The sequence below is a fragment of the Anarrhichthys ocellatus genome, unplaced genomic scaffold, assembly GCF_004355925.1.
Source record: "Anarrhichthys ocellatus isolate YVR2014 unplaced genomic scaffold, GSC_Weel_1.0 scaffold33, whole genome shotgun sequence".
Lineage (NCBI taxonomy): Eukaryota > Metazoa > Chordata > Actinopteri > Perciformes > Anarhichadidae > Anarrhichthys > Anarrhichthys ocellatus.
In genome coordinates this window covers 2,815,289-2,829,888 of record NW_022280063.1, presented here as the reverse complement: position 1 = coordinate 2,829,888, position 14,600 = coordinate 2,815,289, and the positions used below count along the sequence as shown (strand labels likewise).

The window sequence follows — 14,600 nt, the reverse complement described above, 5'->3', positions numbered from 1 at the left end:
GTGAGGGACAAGTCTATTTTGTTGCATAAAAAATAACTTTTTATCCATGTTAGCGACGTGGCTCTGTGAATTCTTATGGTTAGTCGGTCCACCCCAACTGAAACATCTCAACAACTATCAAATAGACTGGCAATAATAGACATTTATGGTTTACGCAGAACATATCCTAATACTTTGGAGACTTCTTTTTAATCTAATGCCACCATCAGGTCAACTTTTCTTTTTGTCCAATACTTTGGTTTATGACCAAACACTGATGACCTCACCTGTGCGTTATGTTCAGGGCTAATTAGCAAATGTTAGCATGCTAACACACCAAACTAAAAGGGTTCTCATGGTATTATACCTGCTAAACATTAGCATGTTTGCATTGTCACTGCAAGCATGTTAGCATGCTGACATTTTTAACATTAAAATACATTATACTACATCACACATGAAAACATGTAACTTAAAAAGCATCACTGTACCTGAGTACAGCCTCACAGATACATCATTTGTAAACGTGTTCGTGTTTCATCTGTATATATTGTGTTGAAATTATAAATACCTGAAACTGATTCTTTAACTTTTTTCCGTAACTTTATAACTAAAAACACTCGCAAATTGACCAAATCCAATGACTTATCTTATCTTGCACACACAGTGGTTTTAAATGTTCAGCAAGTGGGGCGACTCCAGATATTCAAAACGTTTTCCAAGTTATGTGCTGTATAAAGCTAATGTAGTATCGTTCAATTCATAAGCTCAGAACCAGAACTCAGAGATGAAGACCTGGATGATGAAAATGTTGCATTTGGAAACAACACCTGACTTGAAATAGTTCATAGCCACCTGCAACTCAAGGTCCCTGGGGCCAAAGATAGGTTTCACCTGACGAACCACACCTAAAAGAAGACAAAGACTCAATTTTTGGAGACTTATGAGTACATGCAATCATCTGTATATACTATTTAATAAAGGCTTTCATAAAGGATTGATTGCCTGCTCTCTCCACTTACCCACGAGCATGCCCTGGTGGGAACGCTGAATCACATCAAAGGAGAACTGGTCATCTGTAACCAGGATGTTAAAGTAAACATCGGTGGCACCGGGTACAGGAACAGGGTTAGCCACTGCAACTGTCCGCAGGAAAACTATTTCTGTTGGAAGAATTGTTTTAAAGTTTGTAGCAGTCTGATAGTAGCGAACCACAGAGTGCATTTAGTCCTTCAAATAATATCACACATATATTTATGATATAATAAAACAATTGTTCTGTGGGTTGAAACAATTGAAAGTAATTGAGTCGTATGCGCTGTGTCAGGTTGGTGGATGGAAAGTTGAATTTCAATAAGGCTGCAAATTTGAAGCGACTGAGTTAACCCTTTCCGCCCCAGGCTGAAAACTGTGATCAGAATAAACACTGAACATGAATATTTTATGTAAATAATTGCATTCAAGATTCATGTTGGATTTACTTTGAATGTTGAATGTAGGCTCCCCTTGGAAACCTTGACACAAAATACATTTTAATAGAACAGTGAAGGTGTCAAATGTGGTAGCTCACTACAGACACAGTAATCTAACTAACCAGTTGAATCTGCCAGGTCCACAAACTTTTGCTCAAGGTAACTTTTACTCCATTATTACAACCAATTAAAAGTTATTCCCCATCAAGGACTATGGGAATCAACCAAATCATATGATACGGGCTACTACATATTCATGCACCATAGATCGTCATGCACACTATCATGTGCAATTGTAAATGCTGGTGAATGAGGCCATCGAGGTTCCACATACTAAGGCCTTGCTGTACGTCCACCTTGTCTTACCTTGTGGTCCACGGAAGTCTCCATGGAAGGTTGGCAGAGAGATGGAGATGTGGGAGAGGAAGTGGATGGGAGAGAGACGGCAGCCGACGTTGTTAGGTTGGCAGACCTTAACACAACGCCCATTCCCTGAAGCATCTTTTCTGGATCGGAAAAAGAAAAACAGAAGTGATGGTTAGCAGGCAAGATGGAAAGATGAAGAAAACGGGGAGGACATGGAGATGTATAACATATGTGCCAAGGAAAGAGGAGTGCACACAAAAGGAGAAGTGTGGGTTTCTCACAACTTTAACCTACACAGGACACAACAGTATTCATTAGAAAAACGTTGACCACAGCCTGACGGCTGAGTTGAGCCAGGAGAACCTGGCAACACCTGAATAGCTACCATAGACCTCTATGGTTAACCGACGAAAGGGTGCCTTAACAAGGAGGCCAAACCCTGATCCCTCAACCTAATATCAAGTTTGTGGGGCTCCCCGACATGAAGACATCAGCGCTTTCAATATATGAACTTGAAAACTGCAAAGGGAGCAGAGCCATGAAATTAGCAGCAAGCAGGTGAGTCCAAGTTGTTTTGCCCAAAGCCACAGACATGATTGTGTGGTATTCATGCCACGAAGGGAAGACGGGATTGTAGTAAACCAGGAGAGGGTAAGTAGGACCGAATGTCATTTGATGTGATCAATGACATCACACTGAAGTGCATGGTGGACAAAAAACCCACAGCTTTGACAGAATCTGCAGCGGAATAAGCATAATTGCATTTCCAAACGATAGTGTCTCTCCAAAATAAGACACATACAGATACTATTATCTTTACATACAGCATTTCCCTATTTTTATATATTTGAAATAATCAACTTAGCATTTGGAAAGTGGGTGGTTATATGACACAAAGATTTAAGAGAATAATTACCTCATATATTTAATTTCAATCAGCGCTATGCATTAAACCCCCAAAAACCACCAGGAGGGAAATGGAACAGTGGAAAATTTGTCTGGCTGCATTTATCCAGCTGACCAACACAGCTACTGGCCTTTTGGTATCATTTACAGCAAATCAACTGATAACCACCCAATACCAACACTAAAAGCACTATCCATCATGTGAGCTGTAATGGTGCGCCACCACTAATTGAGCCCCCATGCTGGCTGAGCCCCAGGTGCCCATAAATAAGTGCCACGCTTATTTTTCTTTCTGTCCGCTAAGGCGAGGCCTGTTTCATCCTACGGTGAGGCAGCTTGGAACAGATCATAGGAAAACATTAGAAATTACCACAGCGGAGGAAGTGCGAGAGTAGTGGCAGAAACCATTGCCGGTGTGTGTGTGTGTGTGTGTGTGTGTGCTTGAGCATCGAAGAGTAAAAAGTCATTTTTATCCGTCACTTTTTAATTCCACACACATAGAAAGTACACATAAAGGGAAGCTGCTGCAAAAACACGAGGTAGAGTGAGCTGCATCATGCAAATGAATGCACATGAACAATCCTGTCACAGTGTAGAGTTACAGCTAATGAGCCCCATCTAGTGGTACCATGTCCTAATATTCTTCTGTATCTACTGCTACACCATATGCTGGAATAAATAACAAAAAAAGGCATTGAATGTTGAAAACAGCTGAAAAACAAGAGATTGTTTTCAAGAAATGCATCCCCAAGACCACTTTGCATATACAAATGCAATTCAATTCACAATTTCGACTTGTTGCTTCGATAACCAATCATTCACTGTAAAGTAAATCATTCTAACACCATGTTCCATACTAATATTCTCAGATGGATGCCGAGAAGAATTTAGCAATACAAATAAATAGATTTTTCTTTAATAACCACTCAAATTCATCATAACAGACTGCTCTAGCAGCATTTTTGTTTGGTGTGAATCAGTGTTTTTCCACTCAACAAGAATGATAGATTTGCCCCTTATTAACTGTGCCAAAGGGTAGAAGGAAAGCTGGAGCTCTGACTTCTGCATTAAGAAAAATATATATAATATATATATATAAAACCACCTTTATAATACATGAGTGGTGAGTGAAAAATAGAGATAGATTTAAAAACACTCCAAACTATTCCTTTAAATTTCACAGTTTTCTAATATGTAAATGTTCCTGAGGGCTGGATGGACTGCTTGTGTGTGACAAACACAGCAATCTTGGCCATATACAGATGTGATGTCCCGTAGTGAACCAGCCTCATCTCCACGGTCAGAAAAAAGTCTTGCGGTCGGGATAATGTACGGCGCAGTGAGATCTCTCCTCCGTGAGCATGCTGCTCCACAACAAAGTATTCCTCCTCATCTCCGGAGACTATGCTGAGCAGCATTTTGACTCCCGGCACGGAATTGGAGAGTGCCATCCGGAAAACAACAGCGGAGGCGGGGGTGTTGGTTGTAAAGCTGATGTTGTAGAAGGAGATTCTCAGCGGGAGCAAGAGACACGACGCAGGATCCTGCGTGAACTGGCAAGTTACTCGCTCACAACGGCTGAAAGGGGGAAACAAATTAGATACTCATTGGATGGAGGGCAGAAACGGCTGCAGGCAGGGGTATAAAAAGAGGAAAATAACAAAGAGAGGGAGTAAATGATGGAAGTAGGAGAGTGAGAAAAGAGTTTTGTGACCGTAAACTACAAGCAAATGTCATAAGCAGCCCAAATCTGCATGACAGGAAATGTGTGCAAAATGAGAAGGACGGAGTCTTAATACTACACTACAGAGTAGTAAGATGCATCATGCTCAGCTGGGGACAATCAACCCTTTCATTCAAACAGCCCGTCATGAACAAGTAGCCATCAACACTCACCCGTGCCCTGCTTTCCGGAAGCTTTGAGGACATGCCAAGGACAGACAGCGAAATCCTCCCAAGATGTTGAAGCAGGTTTCAGAGACAGAACAGGTATGGGTCCCGACTGCACATTCATCAATGTCTAAAAACACAGGGGGGAAGCAAAGGTTAGACATTAAATAAAAAACAACACTCCTCCACTTGTTTTAATGGCAATGGAACCAAATGTTTTGTCTAAATTACCTTGGCATGTGTGTCCATTTTGTGTGGTGGTGTAGCCTGTGGGTGGGCAGGTACAGTAAAAACTTCCTGGGGCGTTGGTGCAGCTGTAGGAACACCCATGACGTCCAGCAGGCAGAGCACACTCATCAATATCTGAGAGTAACAGACAGTAAAAGGTCATTAGAAATACTCAGTGATGTGTTTATGTGACATGTGATCACATCCGTGGGTTGATTTGCAACATCATGAAGCACCATGAAGGCCAACAAGCACCTTCACACGTTATCCCATCGATGTCACTCAGCTGGTAACCACGGCGACAGTAGCACTGGTACGAGCCATGGGTATTTGAACACGACTGGCTGCAAGGCTTGGCTGCACACTCATTGACATCTGTCGGCACACAGGCACAGAATCAGACCTCAAAATGTGTCGCATGAGGATTCAAACAAGACCAAGTCTATGATGCAATGGGAATTACATGAAGCTGAGAGGTCGCTCATCCACAACATAATGAGCCTGAATGAATCCATGAAATGAGGAGTGATTTTACCGTCACAGCTTCTGCCGTCGTGGGACAGTTTGAAGCCAGTGGCGCAGCTGCACTGGTAAGACCCCTGTGTGTTGTCACACATGTGGGCGCAGAGTCGTCCGGAATAATGCCTGCACTCATTGATATCTTGAGAACACGGGGGACAGACCATGAATCTGAGAGTCAGAACTGACTTCCACTTTCCACTTGTCTCGTGACACTTCTTTCTCCTCTACTCACTTGAATTTATTCACCGTAAACAATATTTAATTTCACAGCTGATATGCACAACATATTACCAATGATGCAATAACAAAAAAAAATGTGATGAGTTTGTACTGCACCTTCACACCGTTTGGTTATACTGTTGCGGAAGAAGCCAATTCTGCATTCACAGCGGTACGTGCCCACCAGGTTGACACAAACATGGCCGCCACACACATTCCCTGTACGACACTCATCCACATCTGTAAAACATGAAGGGGAGAAGTTACATGTCTGACAAAGGGAAATTAAGGTGACTTATAATGATTTCTGGCCGCAAACAAAATACTTTAAACACAGGACATAATTTATTGTGACAGTATTCACCTTCACAAAGCGTGCCGTCCTGAGTTAGATGATAGCCTCGTCCACAGGTGTATGTGTTCCTTAGACAAGTGTAGGAGCCCACTGTGTTCATACAAGTCTGGCCAGGCAGGCAGGTACTGGTATGGGCCACACACTCATTTACATCTAATGAGGAAACACATAAAGCAAAGCCAGCTTAACGTTTACCCAGGGATTGTTTTTACCTGAGTGTGACACTAAGCTTACCGATACAGCTGCCGACGGCGTCCTGAATAAAACCGCCTGAGCACCTCCTCTTTTGGGAGCAGTAAAACGAGCCTTGTGTGTTGGTGCACAAAACGTTTGGTCCACAGTTATGTGTCCCCAAAGTACACTCATCTATGTCTGGAACAGGCACGGAGGAAAAGATGAAGAAAGCATAAATATTTTTATTGACATGAAATACTGTAGGCCATTGGACATGTGATGGCTATTTTACCTTAAACTAAAATTGCAGGATTGTTACCTTGGCATTTTTTGTAGTCTTTGAGTTCATACCCGGTGTTACAGCTGGTTTTCGTCTGACATTGGAAGGAACCCAGCATGTTAATGCAAACTTGGCCAAAGACGCAGTTGTGACTGCCAGTCAGGCACTCATCAACATCTGAGGAGAGAGACATCCAATGAAAAACAAGAAGAGCAGTCTATCCGCATAGTAAAGCATTGTCAGTGGATGGGATGTAGTAGAGCATCATTTTTAGGATACTGCATTTGACATGCTATGTATTAGGACACACTAAATGTGCTTTCAAATATCCACACTACCATACAACCTAGTATGCCAGAAAAAGATTTAGGATGCCCCAATACATGTCAAAGGCAGTATGTTGAAAGCACCAGAATGTTCGACTACATCCGATCACATTTTGCAGTGTTTAAGCCAGTATGCTGTTTTGGCTATTCTAACCCACAATCCTTTGTGCAGCAGACATATAAGCAAGAGGGTCAAAGTTCAAGGTGCCATGTTATGAGGAAGTAGTATATGTCACAACTGAATTCATACTGCATGCAACAGTACGTACTTTGTGAGAGCAGCTGCAGTATGTACTAAAATTCAAAAGAAGAAGTACGTGATTTGGAAATGCAGCTTAAATCTTTTGGCATACTAGATAGCATGGTGGAATGGGTATTGGAACCCACAGTCAATCGCTTTCTGGAAAACTAGTTGTGTGGGTGTTGAAAAGCACAGCTTATGCTCATGTTTGCATGCTAACATGTTCACAATGATAATGCCAACATGCTCACATTTAGCAGGTATGATGTTTACCATGTTCACCATGTGAGTATATCATGTTAGCATGCTAACTTTTACAGTGGCTGATGGGAACTTCATTAGTTTTGCAGGTATTTTGTCAAAGTGTATTGAACCAATTTAATTCCTAACCTGCTGTCGGCACTAAATAATACATGAAGGGATCACACTCCATCCGGTAGGGGGCTATGAATGAAGAATTTCACGACAATCCATCTAATGGTTGTTGAGATATTTTAGTCTAGGCCGACCAACAGACTGGCACACTGACGTTGCCATCCCCAGAGCCATGCTGCTTAGAAGGGCTACTTTAAGAAGTAGGCAATTATAGCAACGCTTTCATTTACATTACTCACCTTCACAATTCACTCCATCCTCTTGCAGTTGATAACCACCAAGGCACGCACACATACCGTAACCATCACACAAGTGGGAGCATTTGGAGTCTGAAAACAGCAGAGACACACATGAAGAAGTAGACATCGCTGTATACAGTGTGAGTCCTACATCACAGGAATCATGTCACTGGCTGATGATAGGCAACGCCATCAAGAGGCGGGTGCCTAAACCTCTTACATCTCTTCTTATGACAATAAAGATCACATTAAGAAATGAAGGTGGCAAACCTGTACAGGGGTCCGATCCCCCCTGAGGCTCGGCCGTAGTGTTGGCCTGAGGCATTACTGTCACTGGTGCTATGGAAGAAAAGGCCTCATTAAAATGAAATTCCCTGAATAGCAAGCACAGGGTGAAACACTTCAGCACCTCATCACTCATTGGAACTCCACAAAGCTCTGTAGCCTTCCCATTGGCATGCTCTCATTGCTTTGGCCTTCAATCTACATCAGCAAGACACTTTTGCTTTTAATTGAAATCGAGTGTTTTTGCAGCTCTGTCCTTGCCAACATGTTTTGGGTTTTTCACCAGCTTGGCGACAAAAGCTACAAGTCACAACACCAGTTGGTCCCGAGTTACCATTTGTCAAGGTGTCTACAGATTAGCCCGGTGAATACCCCTGTTACCCAGTCTGTCTGCCTCTCTGGTAGTGATCCGCTCCATGGCTTCCACATCAAGGCCATTGTCCAGTTTACTACACAACAGGGCTGCTGTCTGTGCTCCCAGTAACGCTGCCTGGATTGATGTGACGCAGTCCTTCTGAAAACTGTCTCCTTTTACCCGAACAAATAAGCTACCCTTAAGACAGGGCTTGTCACTGAAGGAGAGAACTCCAGGTCTTGGGGAGAACTACTGCATGTGTGAAAACGTTGTATAAAAGCTTTTGTGGCTCTAGAGGGACCTGCATGAAATCTGATGAATTGCCTCAAGCGATGTCACATGAGTCAACATCTGTTGGGACTTTTTGCTTTACATTTTTAAAAATTCTGAGGGTGTAGCATAGCACATCCGAATATCCATCCGAACTGGCAGTGGTTGTGTTGAACAAATGTCAGGTTACCAGATTTTTTTTAATCTCTTTGGCTGGTGTTTATCCTTTCTATTTCACAATAGAGCAGTTATAAATGTTGGTAATCCACTGACAAATGGTCATGGGTTCCCCAATTTCTAAAAAGCCTTTATAAAGTCTGTAGTTAATAAGAGGGGATTCACAAGTCAAGATTAGATTTTAGATCCTATACAAAGATTGTTCTTATTAATGGCTTGTATTTTTCTTCTATAAAGTATTAAGGAACTTTATAAACCATTAATAAAAAGGTTATAAAGCCCTTATTAAGTGGCACCAAATGATATTGTGCTGTAAATCACTTGGCACCTCTAATGTGTGCAGATGGCCGAGTATACAGATTGTTTTGAGTGTCACAGACCGCCAGTAGCCATTCTGTCTAGATGAGACAGAGTGGAGCCAATCAAGACACTGAAGACTGAAAGCACAACATTGGTTACATCTCTTACCATTTGTATTGGGTTCAGTTTCTACTGCTGTGCTGTTGTCGCAGCAGGCTTTAGCTGTGTACGAACACTTTCTGTCCATCAACAACCCCTGGAACTCGCAGCTGGAGCCCTTGTTCAGTGTGATCAGGCCGATCACACAGCAGTCACAGCACATCTGAACAGGAGACAGGGAGGGTGAAACGGGAAGAGAGGCAGCTGATAAAGAAGGAATCTTATCTCTAATGTTATATAGTAAAAAACTAGGTGTTCATTTATTGCACGCAAGAATGAAAAGACGTGTAAAGGTTGAAGACATTGACATCAGGGAGGAGTTAACCTTAGAGATTTGGGTTTCCCAGAATTCTCCTCGGAAGAAGGACATGAAACAGGCACTTTGCCCCTTGGCTACCTCGATGCCATTGTCACAGAGTCGGTCTCCTACTGCTGCTGCACAGCACTGCTCCTGGGTGAGCCTGTAAATAAACGGCACACATTTAGCTCATCCAGAAGAGAAACTGCATCCTTTGATCCATGAGGAAATAGCTGTATAAAGAGCATGTGGAGAAAAACCCCGAGGAAAGTTTTTGAAGAATAAGCACAACAAACGTCATGCATTCCCTCTGTACTGCCCCGTCCTTGGTCCCCGAGTCGCATCCTGAGACCCTCTCTTTTGTGAAACCAGGTGTTGCTTACCTGCAGCTGTGGGAGGAGGAGGAGATGACGGGGAGGTATGTACAGTCATGTCTTTCCTGGGCCCAGTCCTTCCCATTCTGACAGCACTCGTGTTCAATAGGAAGCTGATTCTCTGAGGATGAAATACACAGCAGAGGCATGATGGAAAAATAGCACAGCTGCCCCCAATAGCCAGTTACTAAATCTGATTTAATTAAATTGGGCTCACACTCTCAGATAGACGGACAGTATTGGAAAATATTACCACGCAGTACCTCACATAAGGATATAATATGCCCCCAAAATTAATAGTGTATTAAAGTTGTTCCAACCACTAACAAAGACTAACATTCGGCATTTCAATGCCAAAATTTTGCAGTGCATCCTACTTTGTCCATGCAGAACTAGGGGGCGGTGAGGGCGGACCTGTGTTTAGCCGTCAGGGCTCCTGAATTATTCAAACGTGGACGATATTTGGATTTATTTGACGCAACAATGCGCCAACACTAAGAGATTCCAAAGTGGATGTTGACAGATTAAAAGTGAAATAACACAGATGAATTTAAGAAAAGTTGGATAAAACAAGAGAAAACTCATACAGACTCATACAAAAATCATTTTGTGAACTCTTTTTTAATTTAATAATGATTTGTTTTTTGAAAGAGGTTTGGTTTAAATTTGAAGTCGTTTCTTATTTAGAAGTCATAAAATGCAAAAGCATCAAGTAATTTATGAATTTAAAATAAACTGAAGTTAGAGGGTTAGTATAAAAGAAATAGCATCACTTTGTACAACTTAAATGTTTTGGTTTTCTCTTTTCATCTTCTGTTAATCAGCCTGAGGCCCCTCAGAGTAATCTTGCGACCCCTTGTGGGGATTCAGACCACTGTTTGAGAACCTCAACTTTTCAGGGTGTAGCATCTAACATTATCTCAAAGAATAAATAAAAGAACAACAACAAAATAAAGATGCCAGCGGGAGCAAAGAACAACTACCATCTACATTTAACCCTCTATATTACGATTACTGTAAATGCAGGTAATAACATTGTTTGTAGAGTTCTTTACAGCTCCTGTGTATCCTCAATAAATAATAAAAGTGTCAATATTGGACAAAGTTATCGATACTGAAGTTGAAGTGTCAGTTTGACGTCATGTGAGTTCCAGAAAGGTTGAGGTAACTGAACCTTTTTTAGTTCTGTGGGTCTAATTGCACACTTTCATTGCTTTCAGTGAGGGAAACCAGCTAAACAACAAGGCGTAGGCCTAATCTTATGTAAAAGAAATCATGCTGCAGAAGAGCAAGGACACAATTTGGAGAACACACACTGATGATTAGAAGGTTATAATCATGTCTCTGAATTATCTAAGAGTGCAGTAAAGTCTGAAGAATTGTTCTCCTGATAAAAAACAAACAAGTCTGCTTCACCATAAAACATTGTTGAGATTTGGCCTTCAATCTACATCAGCAAGACACTTTTGCTTTTAACTCAAATCGAGTGTTTTTGCAGCTCTGTCCTTGCCAACATGTTTTGAGTTTTTCACCTGAAGCCAGCTAGGCGACAAAAGCTACAAGCCACAACACCGGTTGGCCCTGAGTTACCATTTGGCAAGGTGTCTACAGATTAGCCCGGTGAATAGCCCTGCTGGGACTTTTTGTTTTAAATTTAAAACAAACAAAAAAATAACTGGATTTTGTTCTAGATCATCTGAAGCCTTTTTCTAAAAATAAATGGTCTCATGGGTCAATATGAGATTTTACATCTAAAGATTGTTCTTATTAATGGCTTGTATTTTTCTTATGAAGTATTAAGGAACTTTATAAACCATTAATAAAAAGGTTATAAAGCCCTTATTAAGTGGCACCAAATGATATTGTGCTGTAAATCACTTGGCACCTCTAATGTGTGCAGATGGCCGAGTATACCGATTGTTTTGAATGTCACAGACCGCCAGTAGCCATTCTGTCTCGATGAGACAGAGTGGAGCCAATCAAGACACTGAAGACTCAAAGCACAACATTGGTTACATCTCCTACCATTTCTATCGGGTTGAGTTTCTACTGCTGTGCTGTTGTCGCAGCAGGCTTTAGCTGTGTACGAACACTTTCTGTCCATCAACAACCCCTGGAACTCGCAGCTGGAACCCTGGCTCGCTGTGATCAGGCCGATCACACAGCAGTCACAGCACATCTGAACAGGAGACAGGGAGGGTGAAGCAGGAAGAGAGGCAGCTGAAAAAGAAGGAATCTTATCTCTCAAGTGATATTGTCAGAAAATCTAGGTGTCGATTTTTTAGGTGTCTTGTTTGTGTGTGCAAGAATGAAAAGACGCGTAAACGTTGAAGACATTGACATCAGGGAGGAGATAACCTTAGAGATTTGGGTTTCCCAGAATTCTCCTTGGAAGAAGGGCCTCTCACAGGCCCCTTGATACGTGGCCATCTCGATGCCATTGTCACAAAGTCGGTCTCCTACTGCTGCTGCACAGCACTGCTCCTGGGTGATCCTGTAAAAAAAACGGCACACATTTAATTCATCCAGAAGAGAAACTGCATCCTTTCTCAGTAACCCACCTTAGTTTAAAAGACATTGTAATGGTCAGCAGCTACTTTTTTCCTCTCCAAATGTTCCCTCTACTGACCGCCATGTGTCGACCAGGTGTTCCTCTATTTCATCAATCACACCCTCCATGTTCTTACAGTCAATCAGGGCCCTTTAGTGTTAAAAATGCTCCAGGGGGCCACTTAACGCCCGTCCTTACTGTGTAGTTACTATGTGTGGTATACTGTGAGAAATAAACGTAATGAGAAAACTCTCAAATGTCTTTAAGTATTTTATTGAACAGGCACTTAGAATAATTCAGCTGAAAGGTCAGAGCCCTTTCCCCACAGAGGGTTCGGAGGTCTGACAACAAGTCTCAGCTTCTGCAGAGTATGTTTCATACAAACTGAATGTATTGTTCTGCACATTATCTCGAACCCCCCCCCCCCCCTCGCAAGCGTACTCCCTCTTCGGAAGGAGCTAAGATGTCAAGGCTGGGTGCCAGGCCTTGACTGTTTGTCTACATGGACACAACGTTCAGAGTTAAGCGGTACAAGTTACATCGAAAGAAGAACATACTGATAAATTGCCACAACACTAGATGTGGCAATCCTCTCCTGTGGCTTACAGGACACACACATTTCCCACAGGAAAATGACACACTCATTTGAAGAGGCCAATGTGATACATATTTGTAACCTCTGGACATTTTTTGATGGATAAACACAACAAACGTCATGCATTCCCTCTGTACTGCCCCGTCCTTGGTCCCTGGGGTCGCATCCTGAGACCCTCTCTTTTGTGAAACCAGGTGTTGCTTACTTGCAGGTGTCGGAGGGGGAGGAGATGAGGGGGAGGTCTGTACAGTCTTGCCTGTCCAGGGCCAGGTCCTTCCCATCCTGACAGCACTCGTGTTCAGTAGAAAACCCATTCACTGAGGATTAAATACAGAGCAGAGGCATGGAAAAATAACACAGCTGCGGGTGACAGTGACTGAATCAGATTTAATTAAATTGGTACTTAGTATTGGAAAATATTACCACGCAATACCTCACGTAAGGGTATAATATGCCCCCAAAATCAATAGTGTATTAAAGTTGTTCAAACCACTAACAAAGACTAAAATTCGGCATTTCAATGCCAAAATGTAGCTGTGCGTCCTACCTTGTCCATGCAGAGCTCCGTATAAAGAAAACAGAAGTATTGTCCACTGTGCCATAGCAGATGTTTCCCTCACTGATCGTCTTAATGTCACAGCTGTTGTTTGAAATTACCGGGATGATTGGCGGCCGAACGGCAGCAGTGGACGGTGTGTGTGTGTGTGTGTGTGCGCGCGTGTGTGTGTGTGTGTGTCTCCTCTGTGAAAGTGTCCCGTCAAGAAGGAGAACATCTCAGTCAGAGTGGCAGGAGAGGCGACTCCGGCCTCGACTTGTGGGGTTAGAGATTAGGGGGCGGTGAGGGCGGACCTGTTGTGGGTACATCCCAAATCTCTTCAACGCATCCACAGAGAGGAAACGAGGAAATACGTTTTGAAGAGAAATGAGACGGCCTCTCCACTGTGCAGCGTCACGTGAAGCGACTCTTGTTTGTGATGACTGCGGCCGCTGATCACATCTGGATCAGCTGTCAGTCGGCTTCAACAGCTGGAGAGACTTTTATGTCTGCACACAGGTGAACTGCACTTCTACTAATGAAGACACAGTTACCATCACTGCCAGGGTGGGGATGTTTTTGCATTGAGTTTTTACTATGTTCTGTGTCCTACCGGCGGAATGCGTTTGTCTCATTTATTCATTAATTATTTAATTGCGTCTGTCTGTTTTTGGAAATTCTGATTGTGAAGTCATTATTAAATAACCCAGCATCTCTTGAACACTGGAATTAATTTGTCAGGCTCTATATTTTTGGAGGAAATTGAAATGACATAACTTCAAACCCGACAGGAAGGAGTTCAGCCTCACGTGGCTGAATTGAAATAATGATAAATGATGTAAAAAGTGTTTCGTCTCTCCAGCTCTCTCTGGCTTTAATTGCATCCATAATACAAGTTATTGAGGGAAATAACATATCATGAAAAGACAAATCTTTCTAATAAATGAAGAAAGTTGTTTGTGGTCCTTTTGTTGTTCAGACTGCAATGAACATTTATTTTATCCAGATGGTGAATCAGAAAACTAATCAAATATAAAACTTGACTTTAATCTGTGATCCGTCTTCAGTCTGGTATGAAACTCCAGTGATGTTGAGAACAATCCAATCGGCTGCAGCGTCCAATCAAATA

General features: G+C 42.3%; 1 protein-coding gene across 1 annotated transcript; it reads right to left on the bottom strand.

Moving 5' to 3' along the window:
- Positions 1-732: 732 nt before the first annotated feature.
- LOC116393344 (fibulin-1-like) lies at positions 733-13,538 on the bottom strand. Its single transcript, XM_031865588.1, has 17 exons — positions 13,484-13,538; positions 9,800-9,911; positions 9,444-9,579; positions 9,128-9,281; positions 7,843-7,911; positions 7,573-7,662; positions 6,431-6,568; positions 6,172-6,309; positions 5,947-6,090; positions 5,700-5,822; positions 5,377-5,502; positions 5,097-5,216; positions 4,845-4,976; positions 4,621-4,743; positions 1,818-1,967; positions 1,002-1,142; positions 733-887 (listed from the first exon to the last, which is right to left on the bottom strand). Exons 1-17 carry the CDS (start codon positions 13,536-13,538, stop codon positions 748-750), a joined length of 2,091 nt encoding a protein of 696 aa, XP_031721448.1. The 3' UTR covers positions 733-747.
- Between the last annotated feature and the right edge of the window lie 1,062 nt (positions 13,539-14,600).